We start from the raw sequence: 21,597 nt of genomic DNA, 5'->3' as shown, positions 1-21,597 counted from the left end.
TACAAGTTTACTGCTTTGCGGAGTCTGCTCTGCACTGTAGTTTGTCTCAACTTCCCTAAGGTGGCTGCTGCTCTATAGTTGCAGCTCTTCTAGCCTCTGCTCCTCAGCCTGCCCCCACAGTCCACATGCACCAGATACTGCATGGCACACATGGCTCTGTGGCAAACTCAGCCTGGGGAGTTGGTATGTGGCAGCTTGTGCTGCTTTTTAAAATTTAGCCGGCTGCCCCCCCCCCTCCACGTCCCATGCTGCTGGAGAAACCAGGGGTCAGCTGCCAGACACTGCAGCATCATTCCCCCCCCCCCCCCCCCCCCCCCCCCAGTCAAGTCTACTACTCTTCCCGTGGCCTCCTCTCCTCCGCACTGTTCAGGGGAGGCACTGCTATAGACTTCTGCAGGGAAACGCTACTCAGGTTAAAAAAAAAAAATGTTTTCTGTATAATTTTGCTGGTGGGTTTCTGAGGGACTCTTAACTGATCAGGTTAAAAAAAACTGTTTTGTTTTTTCTTATATCTGGGCAGTGCAGAGACCGCCAGCATGACACAAAAATATTTTGGGGGTTTTTTTGTTTTTGTTTTTTTTAATGTCATGCTTGTGGGCTCTTGCACTGCTCAAATTAAAAAAAATGTTTTATAATTCATGTTATTGGACTTCTTTGTGGGGGATGGGCTCTGCAGTGCCCAGAAAAGAAAAAGAAAAAGTTTTGTTTAATGCTGGTGTGCTTCTGGGTAGAGGATGGGGATTGGGAAGGGCAGGGCTGATGCCAGCCTAATGGGGAGCGAGTAGGGCAGGGCTGATGCCGGCCTACAAGGAAAGATACATTTTTGGTCCTTTATTCTCTAATTGGTGAGGATTTGTCTGTGTTCCTCATGTTACCAAGGTGAGAGATTTCTGTCACATGGTTAGTGTGGGGATCTATATGAGTCTAAATTGTCTGCCTTTTCCAAGGGACACGTATTGCAGTTGTGTATATTCACTGCTTCCTTTTTAAAAGTATTGCTATTGGTATTTGTGTGTTAAAGTTTGCAGCATAGGCTCTGAGAAACTTCTTCATGGGATTTAGTGTTACTCCACAAAGCGGGTGTTTTACTAATGAATAGCACATGTTTTCTGCTGCAGGGCCCATAGGAATAAAATGAGTCCTATGCAGTGATTTTTTTTCTATCATAGTAATACTTGAATGTTTTCACTTATATACACTGTCAGCTAGCACATTTGCTTATTTCCGATCTGAGGAAGAAGGGCGACCTTCGAAAGATAATCAAGAAATGTATTAAGTTATGTCCAATAAAAAAGGTATCATCTTATTTTCTTTTCCATGTTTTATTTTGTTTGATTTCTATTGATAACCTTTTCTAGCATAAAAAGGTGCCGGTACGCAAATGCTAGGCCACCCTTCAAGGGTGGGGTGATCACTGAGGGACCCACCCCACAATAGCCAGGCCCCCTGCAAGCAGTCACAGGACCTATGTCAAGGCAGAATTGGTGAGTAAAGCCTGAGCTTTTTCATTAAAACTTGGGGTCCATGGGTCAATTTTAGCAGACAATGGAAAAGGTGCTGGCAGTGGCGTTCCGTGGTTGCCTGACACCCAGGGCGGATCGCCACTGCTCACCCCCCCCCCCCCGGGTGCAGGGCAACACGGCACCCCCCCCCCCCCCCATGACACAGTCTCCACCTGCCTTCCAAGTTCCAGCTCCGACCATCCCAGCGTGGCGCCTCGCATCTGCAGCGCTGCTGTAAAAAGAAGAAAATCGCCTCGTCGTCGGCCCTTCCCTCACTGTGTCCCGCTCTCGAGGAAATAGGAAGTTATGTCAGAGGGCGGGACACAGTGAGGGAAAGGCCGACGACGAAGTGATTTTTTTTCTTTTTACAGCAGCGCTGCAGATGCGAGGCGCCACGCTGGGGTGGACGGAGCTGGAACCTGGTTGGCAGGTGGGGACTGCATCAGGGGGGGAGGCGGTTCCATGCCAAGGGGGGGTGTGGATGGACGGAGCGGAGCACCCCCCACCCGTTGACACCCGGGGCGGACCGCCCCCACCGCCCCACCCTTGCTACGCCACTGGGTGCCAGTATTTAGTACCCCCAATTACCCTCTCAAAAAAAGCCCTGGTCCTATGGCAAATAACACAAGCTAATTGTTAGTAAAAGACCTCCAACGTATCTGGCAGTGAAGGGATTCTGAGTTGCTATTATTGAGGTCCTACCAGAATTTGAATACATTTTTTCTGTGGAAAGTTGTGTTCTGTTTGTTACAGATTCCACAGTAGGTGGGAAAAAAATCTTGATGTTGACAGTGTGACAGTATGTGGTTTATGTTGATGCAGTACAGCTGTTGGGCAGACTGTTTCCTTAGAAATCCATCATCAAGTGTACTTTAAGGCATTATTTAGTAGTATCCCAAGAAACTTTACTCATACCTATATGCATACTCCCTGATATTCAGCACTATTTAACCAATCAGCAACGACCACTGAATGCTTAAATATCATTGAACTGGCTAACTGCAAATATTCAGCGGAAGATAACTGGTTATCTCTGCTGAATATTCACAGTTAGCTCATAGCAGCTAACCGGCTATATCACGCGGTATAGCTGGTTAGTGCTGATATTCAGCACTGGGTTTAGCATTTAAATAGTACTGCTATTTATGCGGTACTACGTATATCTTTAACTGCTAGGAACTTAACCGGTTAACACTGAATATTGACTTAACTGGTTAAGTTCCGGTAGTCAAAACTGACACCGGAAATTCAATGCTGATTAATGGGTTCCGCGTTAGGAGTCACCGACGAGGAAAATGATCTAGGAGTCATCGTTGACGATACTTTGAAACCCTCTGCTCAGTGTGCTGTGGCGGCAAAGAAAGGAAATAGAATGTTAGGTATTATTAGGAAAGGAATGGAAAATAAAAGCGAGGATGTTATAATGCCTTTGTATCGCTCCATGGTGTGATTGCACCTCAAATACTGTGTGCAATTCGGGTCACCTCATCTCAAAAAAGATATAGTGGAATTAGAAAAGGTACAGAGAAGGGCGACAAAAATGATAAAGGGGATGGAATGACTTCACTATGAGGAAAGGCTGAAACGGCTTGGGCTCTTCAGCTTGGAGAAAAGACGGCTGAGGGGGGATATGATAGAGGTATATAAAATACTGAGTAGAGTGGAACGGATAGACGTGAGTCGCTTGTTTACTCTTTCCAAAAATACTAGGCCTAGGGGGCATGCAATGAAGCTACAAAGTAGTAAATTTAAAACGACTCGGAGAAAATATTTCTTCAGTCAACGTGTAATTAAACTCTGGAATTCGTTGCCAGAGAATGTGGTAAAACAGTTATCTTAGCGGGGTTTAAAAAAGGTTTGGATAGCTTCCTAAAAGAAAAGTCCATAAGCCATTATTAAAATGGACTTAGGAAAATCCACTGCTTATTTCTGGGATAAGCAGCATAAAATATATTGTACTGTTTTGGGATCTTGCCAGGTACTTGTGACCGGGATTGGCTACTGTTGGAAACAGGATACTGGGTTTGATGGACCTTCAGTCTGTTCCAGTATGGCAATGCTTATGTACTTATGGGTATGGTGTAGCTTTGAGTTTACAAGTTCAACACTGGCAGCGGGCTTTAACCATTCTGCCCACCACTGAATGAATATCAGTCCCATAGTGCCCACCCATATTAGCTCTAGGCTCACCCAAAAAGTCAGGTCTGGCTACGCCACTGCAGTGTACACATTGCTGGTAGGTGTACGCATGGGTAGAATTTGGGCAGAGCATAGGCAGAACACATGTAAATTATAGAAGTCTGTCATTCATGCTAACATCCAGGCATGGACATATACATCAGTTGTAGGGTTGGTGTAAGCAATCACATCTTAAATGCAAGCATGTTTTCAGCCACTTGTGCTAACAAAAGCAGGCTTAACATAAGTGCCATAATCAGTGCCTTTATCAGGCAGTCTTTCATATAATTACCTTTAAATTGTCTCCTTCTTGTGGATAATGTGGGGTTTAGATGGGTACAGATGGACAACTACCAGTGGGGATTTTATTTTGAAAGCTGCTGCCTTTTCCTCCCCTGCAAAGTGGGTGCAAGGTCTGTAACCAGCCACTTCATTTTCAAAATATAGTTACAGAAGTATTTATTTATTTATTTGTGTACATTTGTATCCCACATTTTCCCACCTATTTGCAGGCTCAATGTGGCTTAAAACAGCGCCGTGGGGCGAAAGCCTCCTCCAGTTATGAACAAATATAGAGTGCTGTTATTAAATGAAATAGATATGTACAGACAAATTAGGAAACATAGAGTAAGGTTATGTAAAGTTCATTAAGTTCGTATCACATTTGGGTCTATTTGAGTTGTTGGATTCAGGTATTTAAGTTGGATCATTAGGATATGCTTTTTCGAACAGGAAAGTCTTTAGTGATTTCCGGAAGTTGAGGTGGTCATACATAGTTTTCACAGCCTTTGGGAGTGCATTCCAGAGTTGTGTACTTATATATGAAAAGTATGAAGTACCAGCCAGCCTGCAAGTATGCTGGGGGGGGGTCAGAATGGCCCTTGAACTGTAACCTAAGCACATTCTAAGGGTCATCTGTTTGTGCTGCCCTCAATCAGCTACTCGTCCACAATATAAGCACATTTCTTTTTTATATTGTTCTTTCCATCACAACTCATAAAAATGTAATTACAGTAAAACATAGAAGTTAGGGAATTGTTCCTTTCAAACAGCCTACTACCTCCCCCCATCTACCCCTTCTCCCTAAATTATCCTCCCCCTGCAACTAACTTATCATCCAACAACTACACCTACCCCCCCAAAACTACCTTTCTTCCTCACTTTTCCTTTTCTAGCAAACATATAATCTTTTCCTTCCCTTCCCCCTTTTTGGATTTATAATGTAATTTTTCTTTTTTGACTTCTAATAATTGTATTTGTAGGCCATTCTGAAGTCCTTTGACTAAAGGCAGTAAAGCAAATGTATAGCTGAACTAAATCCCTTCACAACTATCCTCTCACCACCTAACAACCATCAGCCCCCTAAACTACCCCCTAAACTACCCCTACAACTAATCCATCACCCCACAACTAACTCCACCTCCAAAAAGGTACCTCATACAACTACCCCATCACCTCCAACAACCCTAGTCCTCAAAACCACCCAAATATCCCCACCCCTAAAACTGCCTATGACTACCCCTTCACTCCAATTACTCCCGCTCCCCAAAATACTATCCCCTACAATTATTCTATATACCCAATAACTACCCCGCAACTAAACTCCCAGTATTATCCCTGCCCCTCTTCTCTTTTATCTAAGTCAAAGACACATGCAGACAACAGATCTATATTTAAACACACTTGTGTGGGTGGGTTAGCAAGAACTCCATAAGCCATGTCTCACATGCTTTCTCCACTTTTATTGTGGGTATTACAGTTTTCTCATGCTCCTTTTGGTTTTCCTGCTCAAATGGAACTGGCTTTTGTTGGGCAACAACACTTTGAGCATTCATTTGCAACTACCCAAGGTATTTCCTCTTATAATCTTCCCTGTCCCAGTTATTACTGTGACAAACTTTAGTCAGACTTAGGAGTCACCATGGCTCTCTTTGAAACCCAGTGGCAGTTCTCACCAATAGGTATCGACAGTGAGCAATGGCTGAGATTCCCTCCAAACAATGGTCTGAGTGCTTCCTCCCTGTTATCCTGGGCCTTAGCCAGCCAAGACAGCAGAAACTAGACCTGAATCTCAAACCCAGGTCTGCCACAAATTCACTTGATCAGTTCAGTCAAAACTCTAAATGTTATTCCATGCAGCAAGGAATGCTTATAATTTAAGAGAAGGCTGCAATCTTTGTGTACTGTATGGAGCATTTAAAATGCTTAAAATGCACATCAAGAAAATACTCATCCAGATTCAAGAAACTTTATTAGTTTCACATTAGTCAGGTAATACTTGGGGGAAGTAGCTTTCAAAAGCCAGTTACCCAAGTGAGTACAGATTTACTTGGGTGAAAACTTGTGTGGAAATTCCTCACCCATGCTCTGTTGTGGCATTTATAGAGAAATAGATGCCTATGTTATATATTCAGCAGTGAAATTCAGAAGCAGAATCCATGACTTATCCATCAAGGTGCTGATGGATAAATAGCAGCTTAGGGAGCTGTTGATGGTCATTCCAAAGCTAGGATGAGCATTTTATAAGAGCAGCATGGGAGCTATGCTTTTGTTGCTGGAGGATGTGGTAAAAGCAGTTTGTGTAGCTGGGTTTCAAAAAAGGTTTGGATAAGTTCCTAGAGAAAGTGGACACAAACTGGAGGGTAGGCAGTATAGAATCTTGCTACTTTTTGAAATCCTGTCAGGTACTCTGTGACCTGGATTGGCCACTACTGAAACAGGATAATGGGTTTGATAGACCTACATTCTTATGTTCTTTGACATGCAATCTGGTTGAGATCAGAATCAATATTGAGTCAAAAACACAATAAATCTGTAGAGATATGGGTTTGTCAGTTCAAGAACCAAAGTAGGTTACAACCAGCTCCTCTGTCACCAGAAGAAAGAGAATCACTGTACCTTTTCTTTGTAGCTGTCTCACAAGTAAGATTACCAACACAAAACCCATAAAGGCAGCAGTTGATGTCACAACAAGAGTTGCCACTGAGATATAGCGAGGATGTGCAGACTGTGTGGAAGCTGAAAAGCATGAAGGAGAACCATTTACTCTAAGAAGATCTGTTCATCCAAAACCACTGAGCACATTTCTTAATTACCATGATAGATAAGACTAGAAACCCCCCCCCCCCAGAGACCCACTTTGGATTGTTATAACCATACTGAGTAAAGGTGACTAACACAGAAGGGTTCAAAAGAGGTTTGGGCAAGTTCCTTGAGGAAAAGTCCTTTAATATATTATCCAGGTAGTCTTGGGATAGCCATTGCCTATCCCTTGAATTGAACTTTCAGAAAAAGGTCAATTATTTGGGACCTGTCAGGCACTTATGATCTGGACTGGTCACTGTTGGAGTCAGAATTCTGGGCTCAATGGAACCCACACCTAAATTTACGTGCATTAGTCCTAATTAATGCCAAGAATTGTTTGTAAAAAAGCTAATTATTGGCACTAATTGGCTCATTATTCTGTTAAATTGCATGTGCAAATCAGAAACACACCTAACTTTGTGTGCACAATTTTTGGTGACATTTATAGAATCAGGGGAATAGATGGTTTTTAAACATGAAACATTCTTTATAAAATTACCCCAAAAAATCAGCCTGACTCTCCTGGCAGCTGGAAGTTAACATCTCCTGGGCAGCTTTAATAATGACACTATAATGACATAAAGGAGGAGGGAGAAAGAGTGGAGGAATACCCTAATGGTTAATGTAATAGATTGAGAACCTGGGGAACTGGGTTCAGTTCCCACTGCAGTTCTGTGACCTTGGGCAAGTCACCTAACCCTCTATTGCCCTAGGTACAAAACTTAGGGCCCTTTTTACTAGGGCCTAGTTCAGTCTTCATTCCCGCCCACCCTCCCCAATTCCCACCTACCCCAGCACATCTCTTCATTTTATAGTATTGTATCTGATAGTCAATTATTCTAATTAGGACAACAAGAGGGGAGTTTTCATTGCAGAGTTTAATTACGTTTAATTAATTTCTTATAAGCAAACACTGAATCACACAGTATACCTTCCACCTTATAATTGAAAGAGAAAAACGCCTAGATTTCGACCCAAATCAGGAGATAGACATTTATTTCACAAAAACGAATAAATCGGTATAATGGAAAGCCGATTTTGGACGTTTTCAACTGCACTCCATCGCGGAAGCGTACAAAGTTGACGGGGGCGTGTCGGAGGCGTGGCGAAGGTGGAACTGGGGCGTGGTTATCGGCCGAGGAGAGATGGGCGCCTTTCGCCGATAATGGAAAAAACGTAAGCGTTTGTAGCTAGAATTTAGGGCACTTTTCCTGGACCCTGTTTTTTCACGAATAAGGCCCCAAAAATTGCCCTAAATGACCAGATTACCACCAGAGGGAATCGGGGATGACCTCCCCTGACTCCCCCAGTGGTCACTAACCCCCTCCCACCACAAAACATGATGTTTCACAACTTTTTATTTTTACCCTCAAATGTCATACCCACCTCCCTGGCAGCAGTATGCAGGTCCCTGGAGCAGTTGTTAGGGGGTGCAGTGGACTTCAGGCAGGTGGACCCAGGCCCATCCCCCCCTACCTGTTACAATTATGCTGCTTAATGCTTAGTCGTCCAACCCCCCCAAACCCACTGTACCCACATGTAGGTGCCCCCCTTCACCCCTTAGGGCTATAGTAATGGTGTAGACTTGTGGGCAGTGGGTTTTGAGGGGGATTTGGGGGGCTCAACACACAAGGGAAGGGTGCTATGCACCTGGGAGCTCTTTTACCTTTTTTTTATTTTTGTAAAAGTGCCCCCTAGGGTGCCCGGTTGGTGTCCTGGCATGTGAGGGGGACCAGTGCACTACGAATCCTGGCCCCTCCCACGAACAAATGCCTTGGATTTATTCGTTTTTGAGCTGGGTGCTTTCATTTTCCATTATCACTGAAAAACAAAAACGCCCAGCTCACAAATTGTCGAATAAAACATGGACGTCTATTTTTTTCGAAAATACGGTTCGGTCCGCCCCTTCACGGACCCGTTCTCGGAGATAAACGCCCATGGAGATAGACGTTTTCATTCAATTATGCCCCTCCATATCATCTTAATGCTGTTTATATTAATCTAATATCCCTAGTACCCTAAGATAGCGGTTCCCAACTGTGCACCATGGCACCCTGGTGCACCACAATGAACTCTCAGAAGTGCCGGGGCACATCGCTCCCTACTTCCCCTTCCCACAGGTCTGGCATCTGCCACTTCCTGCTTCTCCCCCCGCTGCTGCTGCAGTGCTTGCAACTTACATTTTCGGGCCATCCGCAATTCACACAGGCACTGCGTGGACTTCTCTGTGCTGCATCCGGCCCTCGCTCCAGGAAGTTGCATCAGAGAGGGCCAGTCGCGGCAGACTGGGAAGGCCCCAGAGTACCTGTGTGAATCATGGACGACCGAAAAATGTAAGCTGCAAGAACTGCAGTGGTGGCGGGGGAAGGAGAAGAAAGCGGCTGTGATCTTGGACCTGTAGGAAGGAAGGTAGCAAGCGTTGCCAGATTTAGGGAAGGCAGAGGTGTGCTGGTGTGAGAAGAGGGGGCTGCAGGGAGGCAGAGGTGTGCTGGTGTGAGAGAAGTGGGCTTCAGGGAGGCAGAGGTGTGCTGGTATGAGAGGAGGGGGCAGCAGGGAGGCAGAGGTGTGCTGGTATGAGAGGAGAGGGCTGCAGGGAGGCAGAGGTGTGCTGGTATGAGAGGAGAGGACTGCAGGGAGGCAGAGGTGTGCTGGTATGAGAGGAGGGGGCTGCAGAGGTGTGCTGGTGTGAGAGAAGGGGGCTGCAGGGAAAGGGAGACCCATGTGACTGGGGAGGTGCCGTGGAGACCCATGTGGTTGGGGGGGGTGCCGCAGAGACCCATGTAGCCGGCGAGGGTGCCACAAACCAAAAACGTTTGGGAACACCTGCCCTAAGAAGTTTTTATTAAACAACTCAATAATACTAAGATGTAAGAGAGTAATAGGGATGTTGTGCTGGAGTCATGACTAATAAAGCAGGGGGCATTGTGCCAAAGCTATTACCACCAAATGAGGTACCAATTTCCATTTTTGAAGAATGCACTGCAATCAGTGCTAACTCGGCTCCCCAAGTCAAACACTTACTCTGTGATCACTAGAGCTTTAGCAAGTGGGCTGGCACACAGTAGGTTGACATTAATGCATGCCTTTAGGTTAACTGATTTCTACTACTACTAATCATTTCTGTAGCGCTACTAGACATAGTCAGCGCTGTATAAGTTATATACAGGTACTTTCTCTGTCCCTGGAGGGCTCACAATCTAACTTTTGTACCTGGGGCAATAGGGGGTTAAGTGACTTGCTCAAGATCACAAGGAGCTGCAGTGGGAATTAAACCCAGGTCACCAGGATCAAAGCTAGCTGCAATAACCATTAGGTTACTCCTCTTGTTCAGCATGTGATCTTTGGGATTTTCAGTCTGAGGGCAGGAAGCATCACATGCAAATGTGGCCCTAGAGCTATGGAGCAACTGATTTCTGAGTTTCCAAGGTTTGTGCTTGCAGGTAGTGGAGCACTCAAAGGGCCTTTATGGATGTGGAACTGCTATTGTATTTCAGTCTGTGAGTTCTAGATATGAATGGTGTCTGGGGCTTTGAGAAGGGGGAGTAGGAATAAATATGATCCTTCCCAGAAAGGATGGGAATAAAAAATTTGAAATGTGCAATGAACCAGCTTAGGAGGTGTGAGTGATGGGTGAACCTAGCCTGCAGGGGAGAAGCATTGACCAAGGTAGAGTGAGAGGGAACCTAATGGGAGGAGGAATTAGTAGAGGGTAAGGCAGGTCAGGTCAGGAGAAGTAGAGAACAGAGAAGTATAGAATGGGGGAGTGGTATAGGTATGGAGGGAGGGGGGGGGGGGGTATTAAGCATCCTACCCCAAAACAAAAGTCAAACTACACTGGGAGAAAGAAATGAGGGGAAAACAGAATAAGAAGATGCGAGGAGGAACTGAAAAACGGGGATGGTCTGAGAGAAAAGGAAGTGTATTCTGTGCACAGGTTAGGTAGAGAAGAGGGACCATTGAGGACTGGCTGGGAGGGGGATAATATAGGTTGTAGAATGCATAGTGTGATGTAGATGGGTTGGGAATAGGATGGTAAACTGTGGCAATGAGTTGAGGTTGGGGAGGAAGAGAAAATGGTGAGACTTGCAGTACTACCCCTAGCATTTCTTTTACCCACAAGTCCTCCCTGTGTGTGCACCACCTGCTGTGCTCTTCATTTAAACACAGCCTGACCAGTTGTGTTCACAACCCACCATGCTTTAATTTCCTTTATATGGACTTAGTAATTTGTGCCAAGTTAAGCACCCACGATCATTTAGAAAATTTGGCTCCTATACCTCCCATATGAGGAAATGCTAAAGAGGTTAGGGACCTTCAGCTTGGAAAAGAGAAGGCTGATGAAGGATATGATTGAGGTCTGCAAAATCCTGAGTGGTGTAGAACAGGTAAAAGTGAATCAATTTTTCACTCTTTGAAATAGTACAAAGACCAGGGGACTGTCAATGAAACTACGTGGAAATACTTTTAAAACAAATAGGAGGAAATTTTTTTTTCACTCAAAGAATAGTTAAGCTCTGGAACTTGTTGCTAAAGGATGTGGTAATGGCAATTGGCATACTGGGTTTAAAAAAGGTTTGGACATGTTCCTGGAGGAAAAGCCCATAGTCTATTATTGAGATGGACATGGGGGATGTCACTGCTTCCCTGAGATTAGTAGTATGGAATGTTGCTACTAATTGGGTTTCTGCCAGGTACTTGTGACCTAGATTGGCCACTGCTGGAAGCAGAATACTGTGCTAGATGGACCATTGGTCTGATCCAGTATGTTTATGCTATATATCCCCCCCCCCCCCAAATATATATAAAACAGGAGTGGTATGTGGGGGGGGGGGAGGTTGACACATTATAAGAGTGGTAAGGTGTTGTAAAAGAGAGGAACATTTTATAGTGGATGTTGTCAAAGGGAGAAAAGGAATTATATGGAGAAAACTGCACAAGAGACAGAAGTAATGAGACAAATTAAAGTGGGACAGTGTGGCACATAAGGAAAAAAATGGATAATCCAAGCAGCTGAACACATGTTCTGGAACACACCTTCATAGTTAAGCATTCCAGTCGTCCATTTGCCATTCATTTCACATTCCATTTTATTGACCACAGTCAACCCAGATCCTTCCCATTTGCTGAACTCACAGACAGAGCCAAAGCTGAAGTTTCCCCATGGGTGGGAGCAGTTCATAAATTCATGAGCTGGAGCAGACAGAGTTTCACACCGTATAACTACAAGAGAAATTGAAGCACAGTGCCACTATAAGTACAGAAACAGAGAAAATAATAGCAGTTAAAGACTATACACCCTATCCAGTCTGCCCATCCATACTAACTACTAAACTCTAAAGCCCCTTCATCTCCCTAAAAGATCCCCTGTACATGTTCCAGGATTTCTTGAATTTAGATACCATCCTTATCTCTACCACCTCCAGTGCGAGGCTGTTCCATGCACCCATCACCCTTTCCATAAAGAAATATTTCCTTAGATTACTCCTGAGTCTACACCTTTCACTCTTATCCTAAGATCCCCTCATTCCTACTGAAAGAGGCCCGTCTCCTTTGCATTTATATCATGGAGGTATTTAAATATCTCCATCATATCTCCCTCTCTTGTTTTACTTATAAAATAGGCATTGCAACACACCACTGGGGATCAGTCTACCACAAAATGAAATATTTGCCTTATTCAATCTATTAAGTGGCAGACTGGGCTTTCTTTGCAAAAGTGAATGTTCAAAAGAAAGAGAAGTGTCTCAAAAAACATTCTCCACCCCTGATGCCCACCCAGGAAGGTCACTGAAGACAGCAGAGCCCAAATCTTGTTTGCCTTCAACAGGAAAATCATATTTGCTAGGAAACGCTCCCAATGTATAGTAACACTGTACTTGTTTTTATTTTATTTATACAAGTTTTTATATACTTTCTACATTTTAACTAAAGCAATTGAAGCAGGTTCATAGGTGAAATCACCTTCCCTTTCCCATCCTCTTTAATAAAACCTGTAACAGTTCCTGGTTACACAAAAAGCGCCAGGATCAATGAAAGTACCACTGTAAAATAAAAAGAAAGACTTATTGAATCAGTCTCAGTCTAAAGAAACTTAGTACAAAATCCGATTTGACGAAGAAGGGCTACCTTCGAAAGCTAATCAAAAAATTTATTGAGTTATGTCCAATAAAAAAGGTATCGTCTTATTTTCTTTTCCATGTTTTATTTTGTTTCATTTCTATTGATTACCTTTAAAAGTGGACTAACACGGCTACCACATCTCTCTACTAAAGAAACATAGAATCTGCCCTTCCTCAATACCCAGTAACTCCTCCTTTTCCTATGGGATCCCACGTGCCTGTCCCACGCTTTCTTAAATTCCAATACAGTCTTTGTCTCCTCGACCTCCACCAGGAGGCCATTCCATGCATCCACCACCCTTTTTGTGAAATAGTATTTTCTTAGATTCTTCCTAAGCCTATTTCCTCTTAACTTCATCCTATGCCCTCTTATTCCAGAGTTTTCCTTCATTTGAAAAAGGCTCACTTCCTGTGTATTAATGCCACTGAGGTATTTAAACATCTCTATCATATCCCTCTCTCCCGCCTCTCTTCCAGCATATACATGTTGAGGTCCATGAGCCTGTCCCCATATGTTTTATGACAGAGACCACTTACCAACTTGGTAGCCGCCCCCTGGACCAACTCCATCCTGTTTATATTTTTCCATAGCTGCAGTCTCCAGATTTGCATGCAGTACTGCAAATGGGGCCTCACCAGAGGCTTATACAAGTGCACTATCACCTCTTTTTTCCTACTCATCATCTCTCTCCTTATGCACCCAAGCATCCTTCTGGCTTTGATTGTTGCCTTTTCTACCTGCTTGGCCACAATCACCCCCAAGTCCCGCTCTTCTTCCATAGACAGAAGCACTTCACCCCCTATACTGTACCACTCTCTTGGATTATTGTAACCCAAGTGCATGACCCTACATTTCTTAGCACTAAATCTTAGTTGCTAATAATCAGAGCGGTTTTCAAGCTTCGCTAGATCCTTCTGCATGCCATTCACACCCTGCAGGGTGTCCACTCTACTACAGAGTTTGGTATCACCCGTAAAGAGATAAACCTTACCAGACAGCCCTTCCGCGATATCACTCACAAAGATGTTAAAAAAGGCAGGCCTGAGGACCGATCCCTGTGGCACACAATTGATAACACCCCTTTCCTCAGAGCAAGCAGAAGCCATGGTATAGCTGATAAAATAACTCCAATTAAATTTTATGGCCTGGGAGCATCAGCAACCTGACCCTAGCAGCAGTACTGTGAGATTATTGCTAGGGTGTCCTGGCACCATTTTCGATGATCGTTCCAGTGAAGACAGCAGTGATAGGATTGCTCCTGCCCAGATAGTAGAAACAAGGAAAGGTAGGCCCAGAGGGGGTGGGAGCCTTTGGGGGGGGGGGGGGCTTTTCTCCTATTTTGTGCCTATGTGGAAAGAACTTAGGGATCCTTTTACTAAGCCGCGGTAAAAAGTGGCCTGAGGTATTGTGGGTGTGTATTTTGGTTACATAATAGTCCATTTTTTATAGCGGCTGGGAAAAGGGGCTTTTTTAATGGGCCAGGAAATGGCCATGTGCTGAAATTAAACCTAGCACGCGCCTATTTACGGCCTGGGCCCTTACCACTACCCATTAACCTAGCGGTAAGGGATCACGTGCTACCCACATGGTAACCATGCAGCACTCACCAACTGCTGATTACCGCCAGGAACTTCCCCATGGTAGAAAATAGAAAATTATTTTCTACTGTGGGATTCAGCGCATGCCAAACTCAGAATTACCGCCGGGCTAGCGCCACTTTGGCACACACTACCCGCATGTTAGCCCTCTCGTGCTTTAGTAAAAGGGCCCCTTAATGAATCAATCCCAAAGTGTCCTACTTGGAGGAAAGGGTGGTAGCCAACACTCAGCAAAAGCTCAAGAGGAAGGTTATCTTATATATCTAGGAAGAAGGTGCATTAAGAGAGAGGCTTAAGAGAAAGGTTATCATCAACAAATGGCTAGTTCTCCCCCTTAGTCAAGGACTCAGAGGTAACAGTTGGGGGGCAGGGGAAATTATCAAGCTGCATTAGGGCAATAACCTATGTTATTTGCGCCTTAGTGCAACTTAAAGGGCACTAATGCAGGTTGTCTTGTCTTAACACTGCATTGTTTAAGTCAATATAGGATACATGGTAATAAGATGTGAAACATGCAAATGCCTGTAAAGCAGCTCATTACTATGTAAGTACCATACTGTAAGCCATAGTATTGCTGGTAAAATAATCCCAGTTAAATTTACTGCCTGGGAGCATCAGCAACTTGACCCTAGCGATAGTACTGCAAAATTAATGTTAGGGTGTCACTGGCACCATTTTGGATGATGGTTCTGGTGAAGGCAGGAGTGACAGGATTGCTCCTTCCCTGACCCTAGAAGCAAGGAATATTTCTTGTCAGGTAGGCCTGGGGGGGTAGGGCTGGGAGAGGGTTGTGTTTGTGGGAGGAGCACTTCTGGGTGGGGGTTTTAGTAGAGGGAATACTTTGGGTGGAGGGTCATGTTGGTATGCCACTATGGGAGGACCTTTATATGGACAGGGGACCTAAAGTTGCTAACAGCTTTGGGAGGGGGGTGCTTTAGCCAGCTTATTTCATTTAAGGATGCTAGCCCATTTAAGGCACGGCCTGGTTCCTAGGCTGAATGAATAACAGCATTATTCATTTACCAAGGAAGTCAGCAACCTGCGCTACTGAGATGCAGCTTGGTGACTTCTGTGGTAAATCAAGGTAAGATAAAAGCCGGCCTTTTATTGCACCTTGATAACTTACCCCCTAAATGTGGTGGGAAAATACCTGCAAGACAGAAAGCCTTTATGAAATAATTACAGCTAAGACAATTTTTTTCATTAGAGGAATGTACCTTCACATTTTGGGATATTAGTCCACTGCCTTGAAATTCTGCAGTCAGCATAAGGAGGCCCAATATCCATCCTTCCAAGCAGTCAAATTCACAGACAGAGCCAAAGCTGAAGTTCCCCCATAGATGGGAGCAGTTCATATAACCTTGAGCTGGTGCAAACAGAGTTTCACACTTTATAACTGAAAGCGAAAATTAATAGGGTTACCTTGTGTGAGTTTGCATGTGGAAATTATTTCCAGTGTTTTGCTTTCCTCCATAGCTTTCTTCTTGGATCTCCTCAGTTTGTGGACTAAGGATGGAGTATGTTTTCTTCTGATTTTTAAAAATTGTTTTATTTATTTATATTTTTGCTTATCTTTATTGCTAGATTATTTTTTTTTATTTGTTACATTTGTATCCCACATTTTTCCACCTATTTGCAGGCTCAATGTGGCTTACATATTATGCCACTAGACCAAACTGGCAATCACCAATATCGTTGTGAACAAATACAGAGTGATGTTGTAGTAAAGTACAGTTTATGTGCTACAGACACATTAGGGAATCGTAAAAGCGAAGAGTTAAGTTATGTCCAGTACGAGATTTTAAGTTGGATCGTTAGGGTATGCCTTTTTGAACAGGTTAGTTTTTAGTAATTTCCGGAATTTTAGGTGGTTGTTTGTTGTTTTCACGGTGCTTGGTAATGCGTTCCATAGTTGTGTGCTTATATAGGAAAAGCTGGATGAATAGGTTGATTTGTATTTGAGTCCTTTGCAGCTTGGGTGGTGGAGATTTAGGTATGTTCGTGTTGATCTTGATGTGTTTCTGGTTGGTAGGTCTATGAGGTCTGTTGTGTATCCCGGGGCATCTCCGTAGATGATTTTATGAACCATGGTGCAGATTTTGCATGCAATGCGTTCTTTGATTGGCAGCCAGTGCAGTTTTTCTCGTAGGGGTTTGACTCTTTCAAATCTCGTTTTTTCAAATATAAGCCTGGTTGCTGTGTTTTGAGCAGTTTGGAGTTTCTTTAGAATTTGTTCTTTGCATCCCACGCAGATTCCATTACAGTAGTCTAGATGACTCAGTACCACGGATTGTACCAAGTTGCGAAATATTTCCCTCGGGAAAAAAGGTTTTACTCGTTTGAGCTTCCACATTGAGTGGAACATTTTCTTTGTTGTAGCTTTCACTTGGCTCTCCAGTGTGAGATTTCGGTCAATTGTAACTCCGAGAATTTTCAGGCTGTCTGAGATAGGGAGGTTGTGATCTGGGGTGATTATGTTGGTGGGTTTGTTCGTGTTGTATTGGGATAAGAGGATGAAAGTGTTTAATGCGCTCATATTATATTAAATTTTAAAACATTTTGAATTCAAAGGGCTCCAGGAGTGATCCAAGAAATGATAGACTAGTGAGTCCAATGTCGGTGCCAGGCAAAAGAGTAGAAACTATTCTAGGAAATTATTGACTGTATAGGTAGACAGTGTGAAGTTCTACCACCAGCCTGCAAGGGGCTCGGCTCCTGTGAAAGTTTTGCTGTGATGAACTTCTGACCTCCTAATATTTGGTGTCAATGTGCTTCACCAGGGAGGGTAGCCATGTCTGTTCACACCATGGCTGCTATTTCCTGTCAAAAGCCATCTTGTTCTGTCCGGACTCTTCTATAAACCCAGTCACTGTTTAGTTTCCTTGTCAGAGCATGGTTTGCACTTGTTGGTGTTCTCTTATGCTTTGACTGCCTACTTCTTGCTGGATCCTATTCATCTTGTTGGATGTTACTTGACTTTGTTCCATTTCCCGCCAATCCACACCTTACTCTTGGCTTGCTCCTCATTGGTGAATACCCTGTACTTGTGTTTCATTTGAGGATCCTGTTTTCTGGTTCTCTCCCTGCATTTTGGTTTCAAGCATCTAAGACCTGGGAAAGCAGTTGCTATAGACAGAAGACTCTGCCTTATCTTCCCCTGGACCCAAGGGCCATACCCTGTGGGGAACCTGGCCTTAGATCTAGCCTGCTCACTACTTCTGGGTCTGCTCTACTGATGAGAACCATCCCAAACATGGTTTTCTGGGAATGAGTTAGCATGGATTCAACAAAGTTAAGTCTTGCCTTACCAATTTATTAGATTTTTTTGAAGCTGTGACACGTGGACAATGCTGATATAGCATATTTGGATTTTCAGAAGTCATGTGATAAAGTCCCTTTTGAAAGACTCCTTAGAAAATTAAAAAGTCATGGGATAGGAAGCAGTGCTTTACTGTGGATTGGAAACTGGCTAGAAGACATGACAAAGATAGGACTAAATGATCAGTTATTCACATGTAAAAAGGTCAGTGGTGGAAAGTTCCAAAGGTCTGTATTGGGGCCTCTGCTGTTTAACATATTCATAAATAATCTGGAGAAAGAAGAAATAAATGAGCTGATCAAATCTGCAGGTGACACAAGTGATTCAAAGTCTATAAAATAGCAGGGGATTGTGAGGAATTGCAAAAGGATCTTCTGAAACTAGGAGTTTGGGCATCTAAAAAGTATTCAGTTGTGTTCTTATAATTAGCATTGAGACCATTGTTTTCAGTGGAGGAGTGTACCTTCACATTTTGGGATTTCAGTCCACTCCCCTGGAGCTCTGCAGTCAGCATGAGAAGGCCCATCCAACACCCATCCTTCCAAGCAGCCAAATTCACAGACTGAGCCAAAACAGAAGTTTCCCCATGGGTGGAAGCAGTTCATGTAACCTTCAGCTGGAGCAGACAAAGTTTCACACTTTATAACTGAAAGATAAAATGAACAATATTATCTCTATCAGAATGTCTGTATAACCCAATCAGATCTTTGCATTTGAAATTTGCTGCCCACAGACTGCTCAAATTTTGCCTGGACAATAGATATGAGAGAGGAGAGGGGTGTGCAGGGAAGCATGATTAAACTTCTGGTATTAGTATTCAGCACTATCTGGTTAAGTTGGACCACAGGAATAGCTATCCTAAAGCGTTAAACAAAAACTAAGCTCACACCTTTTTATTGGTAGCTCAAGATGAGTAACATCCAGGAACAGTTCTTATTTCCTTGTCCCCAGAGGGTTTACAATCTAAGTTCATACCTGTTCAGCCACATGCCTTCATTCATGAGATTTGGTATCATCCCTGCTTTTGGATCCTGAAATAACAAGCTCAATGTGCCAAAAGGTTTTGGAGGAAATTTAATTTACCTTTCTCTCACGTGCAGCAAGAGAAACATTTCATTTCCATCAGGCCAACGTCAAAGCAATATTATGCCACTAGACTTAATAAAGCTGCTAATATGTCCAAGGAACTCTTCTCTGTTTCTAGGGAACTAATCACCATTAATCCCCCAGGCCATACCTTGACTGCACCACTAGCCACTGTGTTGGCCACCTACTTATTCAATAAAGTTCTCTCCCCTTAAGACTTCCCCTTCAACACCTACTTCTACTCAGGTACTTACTATCATTGCTGATCCTTCTCTAAGTCACACTTGGAATAAGGGGAAAGGGAAATGGGACTTGATATACCACCTTTCTGAGGTTTTTGCAACTACATTCAAAGCGGTTTACATATATTCAGGTACTTATTTTGTACCAGGGGCAATGGAGGGTTAAGTGACTAGCCCAGAGTCACAAGGAGCTGCAGTGGGAATCAAACTCAGTCCCCAGGATCAAAGTCCATTGCACTAACCACTAGGCTACTCCTCACCCTAGTGGTTAGTGGTCAGCCTAGATCAACAACATCTCCCTGTCTTCATTATAAAAATTGTTTTCCTCAATGAGGATCATGACTTGTTCAATGGACCTCATCCCATCTCACTTGTTATCGCTAACTCACCACAGCCTTCTCCATCTAGTACTTTCAATAATCAACAATAACTTGGCCATGGGCTTCGTTCTTAACCTCTGGAAATACACTCTAGTCCATCCTCTCCTTAAGAAGTCTTCTTTAGATTCTTCAGTCCTTTCTAGTTACTAGCCTGTCTCTAATCTCCCTTTCATTTCCAAGCTTAATGAGAAGGCTATCTTCCATCAACTTTTTCAACACAGAGAATGCTCCAGTGTTTTATTAGAAAATCTGTTTTTGCCCTTGGTCATAGCACCTAAACCATATTCACGTCCCTACTGACCAAATTACACACTGCCTTTGAAGACGGTAAGATTGGTTAGATGTAACCTTAGATTTATCCTCCACTTTTGATCTTGTTGATCATTTTCACCTGTGCCTAGATCATTTAAATATGTACATATATTTGCCTATTTTATAATTTATATGTGTATTTTTGCGAACACTGCCCAAACTCTGCCGCTGTACATCTGTACATGACTACCAGCAAAGTACTCACCGTCATGTCAATGTGTGTGCTTTCACATTGTTTGGAAATTTATAATAGGTCATACGTGCAAAAATAACTTTGTAAAACGTCCCTAAAATAGTATTATGGATATCTCCCTTCCTTCTCCATATCACCCAACATCTGAGTGGAAAAATAATGTCAAGAGGAAGAATGACCAAAATGTCAAGATACTGTGAAATATTTAAGGCTGAGATCATTGTTTTCAGTGGAGGAGTATACCTTCACATTTTGGGATACCAGTCCACTGCCCTGAAGCTCTGCAGTCAATCTGAGGAGGCCCATCCAACACCCATCCTTCCAAGCAGCCAGATTCACAGATGGAGCCAAAACTGAAGCTTTCCCATGGGTGAGAGCAGTTCATGTAACCTTGAGCTGGAGCAGACAGAGTGTCACACTTTATAACTGAAAGAGAAAATGAGTATTGTTATCTCTATCAGAATGTCAATATCACTGGTGTATTATTATAAGAGCATGAATGTACTGTCATGTATAAAACTCATGCCAGGGTAGTCTAAAGCAGCATTTAGAAAGGACACTAGGGGTAAACCTCGACCCCAAGACTCATCCAGGGTCCATTCCTGGCATCATATTGGAATGGAGTTGGAGCAGTCTTCTCCACTCCTGCCCCATCTGGATCCAGATGTCAATTGATGATGTTAACTCCTAACAGTAGTTTTGTTGTAATATCACTTGGGGTCCTTTGTTTTTCCCTTTCCCTCCTTATGGTATTGAATTTCTCTAATTTTGTGGACTGGGGCTGACTAATTTAATTTTTGTTTTCTTTTTTCCCTATGAAAATAATATGTTCCTTTTCTTTTGTTTTTTCAGCTTTACTGTAAAAGGTTTAAAGTTCTTGCTTTTACCCCATTTTCTGGTAATGAATTCCAGAGTTTAATTACACATTGAGTGAGTTGTGAAGAACTTTGCCGTAAGGTGGTTGCAGGAGTCTCTAAGTTTGAACATATTACACTGGTACTGAAACAGTTTCATTGAGTGCTTGTAAGATCTAGAATACAGTACAACATTTTGTCTGTTATTCATCAATCTATGCCATGATATGTTCTATCTGTTATTAGGATCTTTTCTTCTGGTAGGGGTTTAAGATCTGACTCTACAACGCGATTAGTTTTGAATTTGGTAACAACTTCACATTATGCTGTGATGAGGGCTTCAGTGTTTTCAATAGCAGGGTCCACGATGTGGAATGCTCTTCCTGGTCAACTGCATTTATGTTCAAATGTTTTGCAATTTAAGAAACTGCTAAAGACACAGCTTTTTGTTCAGCCATTTTTTAATGCTTAATGGAGGTACATAAGAAAATAACTGTAGCAGCACATTTGTCTTAATTGTTTTACATTTTGAAATTGAAATTTATTATTTCTAACCTGCCTTTGTCCAGGACAGGGTACAAAAGAAACATGCATAATTAATAAAAACAAAACATACATATAAAATACAAAAATAATAACACTACACAGTTTCAGCAACACCTGTCCAATATTTTACCTCTCAAACAGGGTCATGATAAGTCTGATATACCAAAAAGTGACTCAAGCCTT

The 21,597-nt window shown here is 43.0% G+C and overlaps 1 protein-coding gene across 1 annotated transcript in view; it reads right to left on the bottom strand.

Moving 5' to 3' along the window:
* LOC115472463 (P-selectin-like) overlaps positions 1-21,597 on the bottom strand; it is a 236,269-nt gene that overhangs the window by 187,529 nt on the left and 27,143 nt on the right. Inside the window, exons 5-8 of the mRNA XM_030206753.1 lie at positions 20,258-20,440; positions 18,265-18,447; positions 11,799-11,984; positions 6,579-6,698 (exon numbers count right to left, since the gene is read on the bottom strand). Of these exons, the coding sequence (XP_030062613.1) occupies positions 6,579-6,698; positions 11,799-11,984; positions 18,265-18,447; positions 20,258-20,440 (672 nt within the window). The remainder of the gene's footprint in view (positions 1-6,578; positions 6,699-11,798; positions 11,985-18,264; positions 18,448-20,257; positions 20,441-21,597) is intronic.

The sequence above is a fragment of the Microcaecilia unicolor genome, chromosome 6 (assembly GCF_901765095.1).
Source record: "Microcaecilia unicolor chromosome 6, aMicUni1.1, whole genome shotgun sequence".
In the NCBI taxonomy this organism is placed as follows: Eukaryota; Metazoa; Chordata; class Amphibia; order Gymnophiona; family Siphonopidae; genus Microcaecilia; species Microcaecilia unicolor.
Note: the sequence above shows the minus strand (reverse complement) of the source record. Positions and strands in the feature narration are given on the sequence as shown.